This window comes from Pyrus communis, chromosome 3 (assembly GCF_041283825.1).
Source record: "Pyrus communis isolate YQ-2024b chromosome 3, ASM4128382v1, whole genome shotgun sequence".
NCBI lineage: Eukaryota > Viridiplantae > Streptophyta > Magnoliopsida > Rosales > Rosaceae > Pyrus > Pyrus communis.
The window spans coordinates 23,310,441-23,319,011 of NC_142567.1; the positions used below are offsets into that span (position 1 = coordinate 23,310,441).

An 8,571-nucleotide genomic window follows, 5' to 3' on the forward strand; every position below is an offset into this window, starting at 1 on the left:
GAAAATATAGTTCAAAGTTAATTACCAAAAATAATTGGAACATCTTTGCAGGTTTAGTGAAAGGGTACGGAACACCGTGCTTGGGAAGTATGATTAAGGGCCCATAAACAGTTGATCTGAGCCGTGACGTGTGAGCATGCCAAAAAAGAGTGCCTCTTGGGCCTGTAATGGTGAAGTTGTACACATAGTTGTTGCTTGTTTTTATGGGACATTGGGTCACATATGCCGGACCATCAGCCCACCTCGATTGAAGCTGTCGAATGCCGTGCTTGGTAATTTAAAGAAATTAATTAACAATATTAACCAACACTTAATTTAGATTAGTTATGCATGGTGATGGTGTGTAATGAAGTTTAAGCAAAGAATGATGATTAGATTCAATATTGCTTATGAAGTTGTAGTTGATGATTACCAGTGGATAGAGATGTTGTTTTGGACATGGTTAATCATTTTAATTAGGAGTTGATCACCCTCTCTAGCAATGATTTTCTGCCTAGGAAACTGCCCGTTCACTGTTACTATGCTTTTTGTGTGGCAGAGTCTTGTCACCTTCTGTTGTTTGATCTGCACAACCATTCAAAGGGGAAAACATAAGAACCCAAAACAAAAAGGAAAAAAAGGCTGCATGCATGCATGCATCTGCAAGCGCTCAAACTTCATCTATGTAACAAGCTTTGGCTAAGGGGTCAATGTTATCTTGTTAGGTATCATGAATAGTACATTTTTAGACAGTTAATCTAGACAACCTATATTCAAATACAAATTCAAATGATCAATGGGAAAGACGAAGAGATTGATTTCATAGCATAACAGATCAAACTGTGATTAGAGTATCTCTCGTTTCGAAATTAAGGAAAGTGTTTTGTGATGATCAAACGACCAAATGATATACAAATTTTTTATTTGAGAAACATAACATGTTAAACTGTAATATTTTTCCTCGTTGATGTGTCTATATATAATTATACATGCGTTGAGGAATATGCACATACTTCAAACTTGTGGTGCCTGGTTATGCCTGCAAGAGCATGATGATGAATGAGACATGTTATGAACGAGAAGAGAAAGAGCCTAAGAAATGGTGAAGCTAAAAGAAGATGAACACCCGTTTTACTCTCTCTCCCTCTCTCTCTCGTTTTTCTGCAAGAAAGTGAGAAGCTGCTCCAATTAGGTGAACTCAAGATAAGCATTTGGGTTGTGTATATATTTAGAGGAGAGGGAAGAGTAGTGTTTGGTCGAGTAGCTATTATACTATTAGGGATATGCGTACATGGTTGTTAGAACAACTTTAGAGTGGTGTCAAAGACAATCAAAATTTTCTGTTGACCTCTCTCCTTTCCTTTCAAGTCCAACATTTCCTAAGTATTTCCACGTCCCTCTGCATAAATGGACGTGATTTTGACCTACTTAATATTAGTTTCCTGGCTTAGCAACAACTATGAGAGTCTGTCACGAGGTAACACGCATAAACAACTCTTTGCATGCATGTATACACAAGTAGTTAAGTGAGGGAACTAATGAATGTAATGTGAAATTTATTGTCAACTTGTATATGTCCCTTTAAGTATCAGCAATTTGTGTGGAGGCTTCTTATTATAAAAAAGAATGGCTTGTTTAGAAGTGTTTTTAAAATGATTGAAAATATTTTTGATAAAAATGTTTTGGAACCAATTCTTAGTAAAAATGCAAGTAAACCTTAAAAAAGCACTTAAAGTACTATCTACAAGAAGCATATAACTGATGATTCTTGCATGGAGCACTTTAATGCTTCTGAAATGCAAAATAATTTCATCAAAAACACTTTCAGTGATTTTAAAAATCACTTCAAAACGAGTAACTATGATCAGGTAAAAAAATGAAGACTAAAGACTTTCACTTAAAAGTTGAAAATATATATATATATATATATATATATATATATATATCACTAAACCGTTATCTTATTATTAAAAATCAAGATTTGCAAAACCCTATCCTCAGCGACAACCTAGTGCAAAAGTCGAAGTAGGGGAAAGAGGAAGGATAAGCACTTCTGTTTTCCTCCTCCCTTCAGCTCCTATCCCTTTTCTTCCATTTTTATACTCTATTGTTGCCAAGAATAGTCTCCTTTGTGGTGATGAAGTCCATGTCTTAGCTTTGTTTAGGTTTAGGTTCTCCATCATTTTTTTTGTCTTGTTTCAATCCAATTCTTCTCCCAAAATCCTCCTCTTAGGTTTTTAAGGTGTGTTTTTTACCCTCGTTAAAGTTCATTCGACTGGATTGCTTTGCTAAGACTATACTAATCCTATGTTTGATGCAAGCTAGACTAAACTTAAATGAGACTAAGTCGGACTCGTTCCGACTAAGTGCTTCGCTAGGTCGTCCTAGTGAGACACCCCAAAAAGCATGGGATTCCTAATCCCGTCTACAACATCGTTTGCACACCTTTGTCGTCTGCAACTTCGAATCCCTTACCCATGCCAAGATCTCAAACCCACTACCTAAATCTCAAAATCAACACCTAAAATTCAAAACAAAAAAAATGAAAAACCCCCAGAATTAAGCACCTGCAAACGAATCCCCCAAAAAAAATTCAAAATAAAAAGGCAAAATCACCATAAAATTTTGAGATTTTCCTAGAAAATCAGTGAAGGTGCTGGGTGGAGAGCTCCGATAAATCCTCTGCGAGAATCTCTGCATAAGGAAAAGAGGGGGAGAGTGGACGAGGAAAAATGGGAGAGAAGAGGGAGAGAGTGGGTGGAGGAAAATAGGGAGAGGTATACAAAGAGGAAGAGAATTCGAGAAAAATGGTGACAGAGGATAAAAAGAGGGAGAGGAGAGTGAGAGACTAGCGGAGGAAAAAAGGAATGGGTTAAGATGATTTTAGAAATAAAAAATAAAAAGATATTGGCTATTAGATAGAGAGATGATTCTAGAAAAAAAGAAAAGAAAAAAAGAAGATAAATTAATAATAAATTATTAATAAATGTAAATTAAATAATATAATATTTGAGTCTTTTAGTTATCCTGTTTCTTAGTCCAACACTACATTAAACGTTTTATTAAATTAGTCCAGCTGATTTGGTATAGTTGTGCTTTGGAAAAAAAAAAAAACTATTTCTGCTGTGTTGTGAGAATAAGATCATTTTTGCTACTTCACGTTTTCAGCTTTTTTTTTTTACCCAAAACTGTAAAAATAAGTTGTTTTTAAGTGTTTACCAAACACCTTTTTGAGCTCAACTTTTTTTAATACTCACTTTTTATAAAAGCACCTCAGTACCAAACCAATACTTAGACTAGGTACTGGTTTGGTACTGAGGTGCTTTTATAAAAAGTAAGTATAAAAAACAGCTGAGCTCAAAAAGGTGTTTGGTAAACCCTTCAAAACAGCTTATTTTCACAGTTTTGGGTTAGAAAAAAGCTGAAAACGTGAAGCAGCAAAAATAAACTTATTCTCACAGCACAGCAGAAACAATTTTTTTTCAAAGCACATCAATATCAAACCAGTCCTAAGCCAGTCTAGTTTAATCCCTAAAGCTAATCCAGTCTGAAATAGTCCGGTGGCACAAACGTACCTTTAAGGTATCGTGGGACTGCGAGAGATGATGTCGAATTTTTGTGATATGGATTTTCTAGATTATAGTGCCCCTTTTGTCCATGTTAGATTTGTCCAAAACTTTTGGGTTTGTGTCATTTGTTCATGTCTCATGATGGCGGCAATGTCCTAATGCAACCGGTAGCTTCGTTGGTGGTTTATGGTGGATTGGTGCTCCTTTTCTTCATTTCTTTCTTTGGTTTTGGGCAATGGTGTAGATAGACACCTATACTGTAGTGCATCTAGACATATAGCACGAAGATGAGTTAATTCTGTTTTCTATAAATCCGGCGTCGTTATTACGAAAGTATAAACTGTTGTAGAGTTTTGTAGGATTGCAACTTCATATCCTTAGTTTAAGTGATTGTCTAATTGGTTGAAAAACAATGACCAAAAATTAAATACAATTAGCTATCAGATACGTCGTGGAAAAAATCGTACAATATCCATTGTTTCATGTTCAGCCTCTTAATTACATTAGAATATTTGAAACCTTACAGTATCCCCTCAACCTTTTTCTTCCCGAACTCCATATGGAAAAATTCGAATGAACAAAAATTCCACAGGAATCAGTACAAGAATTATTGAAACATAATTAATTGGACAAGTGCATAAGAAAATTTAAGCTGACAGTTATAAAACAAGGGTTACAAAATAATGGGAGCAGTTTCCAATCCAAAAAATGTAGCTCAGATCGAGTCAAGCATTAACAAGTGGGAAGATCTGCTGGGGGAGGAAGCAACTTTTGGTTGGGAAGCTTTCCATCTAGGACTAGCCAAGCCATCTTCAAGCCCCAACTAGTATGGATCTCCAAATGGCAATGCATGAACCATACACCTGCATATACAGTTTTTAACACATGGTTTATTAGGATAAAATCTTTGATTAAATTCAATAGCTAGTTTAGATTTGCAACACTATAGTATTAGTACTGCTCTCTATTAACTAACTCACCGGGGTTATCTGCTAGGAATCGTATTGCAACCCATCCACCAGATGGCACACCCACAGTATTTCTTTCAACAGGGTCGACCAAATTGAAGTTTGCAGGGTCCTTATTCCGGTCAAAGTTCCCGAACCCTTGTCCAACAACAAAGAAATTAAATCCATGAAGATGAAGAGGGTGGCTTTCGACGCCCAGAATGCTTGTGTCCTGCATCACCAACTCCACACTAGTGTTGAATGGAAGTACCATTAGCTTTGTACCATTGCCAACCATTGTATTATTAGGTGGGGTGCCTGTATAGTTAAATGGAATTAAAGGACTGCTTGGGAAGTAAGGGCTGTAAACCGCATTTGATTGCCCCGTGAAGTGGGCTTGAAGTAGAGCGGTGGTTGGCATTGCGAAAGAAACGTTATTGACTGAAGCCGCAAACATTGTCCCATTAGGTCCCTGGCAGGTTTGGTTACTGTTGCTGCATGGGTTGGTTCCAAGGCCTATTGTGAAGAAAAAGTGTTTGTCAACCTTTTGGGGGACATTAGCAGGGAATTGTGCATTGGCTAAGCTACGAAGTTTGTTGCTGAACTTTGTTGCAAATGATGTGTCATTTAGAGCAGGCAGAACTGGTTTGAAGAGCGGAAGCTTCTTCATTGGGAGGGTTGAATGGAGGGTTTTGGAGGGTGATTCATACTCTAAAATAGCAGCAACAGTGGAGTTGTCAAAGGTGCCTAGTCCAGTCGCGTATGGCCTAGCGGTCATGAAAAATGTGGCATTGGGGAAATTTGCTTTGGTCTTGAGCAGAACATTTGTAGTCTGCCCCGGGGCAATCAGAATTGTGTCAGTCTCAAAGGGTTTGACATAGATCGCATCAGCTTCTACCACTTTGAGGGTGTGGTTTGCAATGCTAAAGAAGAGCTCATCATTGAGCGCAGCGTTGATTAGGCGGAGAAGGTAAGTCTTCCCAGATTGAACCTTCAGCTTGAATGTGTCTGCAAAAAAAAAAAAAAAAAAAAAAACGCATATATACAATGTTACTTGCTCAATATGATTTAAAATTTTGTGTCTTTCAAGTTATAAACCATGAAATGGTCTATCATTTTTTTTTGCACTAATTTAATACCTTTGGCAGAACAATTGTAAAAGGGCCCTGGAAGTCCATTGATGGTATAAGCATCAGAGACGTTTGGCCCTCCACCTGTTTGCAAGGCTTGGCTAATAACAGCTTCAGGGTTTACATTCCACCACTCTCCTGTATTCACATTGTATAGCTTTTGTTAGAGGGATATTATGGATGCCGTCCATAATTATAAATGTTCTTTGACTGAAACCTTATTAGCTTTCAATTTTTTATCGAAGTCTCTGACATTAATGTATGGGTAATGTATTTATATGTAGGTTATTATATTTTTTAAATTAAAAATTAAAAATTGTAGTTGTTTATATTAATGAGATTTTAAATAAAACATATCATGTGTCAAAGTAAAAATATTAAAAGATGTCACTTAGTACTACGATTTAGCGATATTCCTCTTCACTTGTAAGTGAGAGGTCTTTGGTTCGATTTTCGTCAAATGTGAATTTAAACCACATTATTGCTAGCCCACTGTAAGGCTTAATCAATTCCCTACCCCCTTAGTATAGATAATATCATTTGTTCAAAAAAATATATATATTAAAAGATACATTATAGTCTCCAATCTGTTACACACACACACACACACACACACACAGATTATAGGTACATTCATCAAAATTAGCCAACAAATTAATATTGCCAAAACATGTACTACCATAAAAAAAAAGATATTAGGTTAATAACATTAGTAAATTTCTTCAATTAAACTTGACATGGATACATTCTCAAATCAATGAAAAAGAATGTACATACCTATATAAGTTTTAAAAATGGATTAGAAAACAATTGAATGGATTTTATATTAAAAAATGTGTACATTTTATATTAAAAAAAAGGGTACATTTACATATTATAAAAGGAAAACTAACGAAAAGTCCAAGAAAACTTTAGTTTTAATGAAAAATGACAAATAAAGATGTAAATGTGTAGTGAATAGTACTATGGAAAGGTAAAAATGTGGTTTTTCGTTAAAAGTGAACAATACCGGGTGTGTTTCGTTAAAACTCCCTATAATAAATTGGTATACTTAAGAATGGGTACATTTAAGATTGAAAATATTAAAAATTATATGAATGGTTACATTGAAGATTAAAAAAATTGAAAATCTTCTTACATAAAATTAATGGGTACAAACTTATTCTAATTTTTTTTTTTTATTTTAGAAATGTTTTGAATTGAAAATTAATTAGGAGTTTAATAAAGGTAAATCAATTACTATTTTTTATTTTTAAAAATTATGGAACTTACATATAAATTCATTAATACATTAATTAATACTAGGGACTTCGATCAAAATCTAAAAAACTAATAAAGTCTCAGTCAATGAACATTAGTAACTAGAGACCGGATATTAATTTTTACTTATTAGAACAGAATTGATAAGACAAAAATTTTGATATATGCTTATTTGGAGTATGCAGATAAGCATTACCGAAGATGATCGGAATCTCCTTGTAGGGCTTAGCAAATGGGTAAGGTACACCGCGCTTGGGAAGTATGATCAAGGGACCATAAACAGTTGATCTAAGCCATGATATATGAGCATGCCAGAAAAGAGTGCCTCTTTGGCCTGTAATGGTGAAGTTGTAGACATAATTGTTGCCTGTTTGTATAGGACATTGGGTAACATATGCAGGTCCATCAGCCCACCCCGATCGAAGCTGTCGAATGCCATGCCTGGTAGTTTAAAGAAATTAATGATTAATTAACCTTCATTTTTATCCTGATTCAAGTTGCATGCATGGCATCAAATTTAAGCGAGCACATATACATTCTTTCCGAACTTGTATACAATTGTTAATTACCAGTGGATGGAAATGTTGTTTTGAACATGATTAACCACTTTAATAAGGACGTGATCACCCTCCCGAGCAACAATTCGAGGCCCTGGAAATTGCCCGTTTACTGTTACAATGCTCTTTGTGTGGCATAGTCTTGTCACATTTTGATGTTTGATCTGCAAAATCATACAAAAGACATAAAATAAGAACCAAAGGAAAATAGAAACATGTGCATGTATAGAGACAAACTTCATATGTGCGACAAGATATTGTCTTAGAGGTTGCTCTGATATTGACAACTAGAATGGTATTTGAAGATTGACATCTCTACCACACATTCAAACAAGACTATATAATGTCAAACTGTTTGACAAAAGTACATTTTCTATACGTATGAGCATACATCAAATTTGTAGTGCCTCGTTATGCTTGCAAGAGCATGCTGAGGAATGAGACACAACGTAATGAGAGAAAAGAGGAAGAGTCTAAGAAGTGTTGCTGACGAAAGAAGAGGAACTCCCATTTTACTCTCTCTCTCTCTCTCTCTTTGTTTTTTTTTTTTTTGGGGGGGGGGGGGGGCGGGTGGAGAAGAAAGTGAGAGATATTTAGGGTTTGGATGAAACTGAAGCTGCTGAAATGAAGTACTGTGTGGTGTGTGAAGGTTTGGTGTTGTTTTATATTTAGAGAGGTGAAGAGCTTCATCAATTTTGGTATGTATTTTAATGTGTAACGCAATTGTTATGTAGAGTGGTGTCAAAGACATTCTATTTCTGTTGACCTCCTTTCCTTCAAGTCGAATCTTTCCTAAGTATTCCACGTCTCTCCATTGTTTGGACGTGATTTTGATCTACCAAAAAACTTCCAGGCTCAGCAACAACTATATATATAATTATGATAATGTTTAATGAATCTATTAACAGATGGCATGCATCTGTTCTTGCAGATGCAATAGGCCTATCACAAATCAGTTTATTAATTAGTTTGTGAGGAGTAAATAGTGAAAATGTTCTAGCTAAGACTACAAAATAAGGAGAGATTTTTTAGTGTGACCGGTATACAGGATGGTACACCACGTGTTACTATACAAATGGTGGGATATGTGTGCTAAAAAGTTAATAACTTAAAAAATAAAATTTCTCAT

The 8,571-nt window shown here is 35.4% G+C and overlaps 1 protein-coding gene across 1 annotated transcript; it reads right to left on the minus strand.

The window, feature by feature from the left end:
* Positions 1–4,000: 4,000 nt before the first annotated feature.
* LOC137715911 (laccase-17) lies at positions 4,001–8,114 on the minus strand. Its single transcript, XM_068455272.2, has 6 exons — positions 7,834–8,114; positions 7,455–7,606; positions 7,082–7,326; positions 5,635–5,763; positions 4,529–5,503; positions 4,001–4,411 (listed from the first exon to the last, which is right to left on the minus strand). The coding sequence occupies exons 1-6, from the start codon at positions 7,951–7,953 to the stop codon at positions 4,281–4,283; spliced, it is 1,752 nt and encodes a 583-aa protein (XP_068311373.1). The 5' UTR covers positions 7,954–8,114; the 3' UTR covers positions 4,001–4,280.
* Positions 8,115–8,571: the final 457 nt, after the last annotated feature.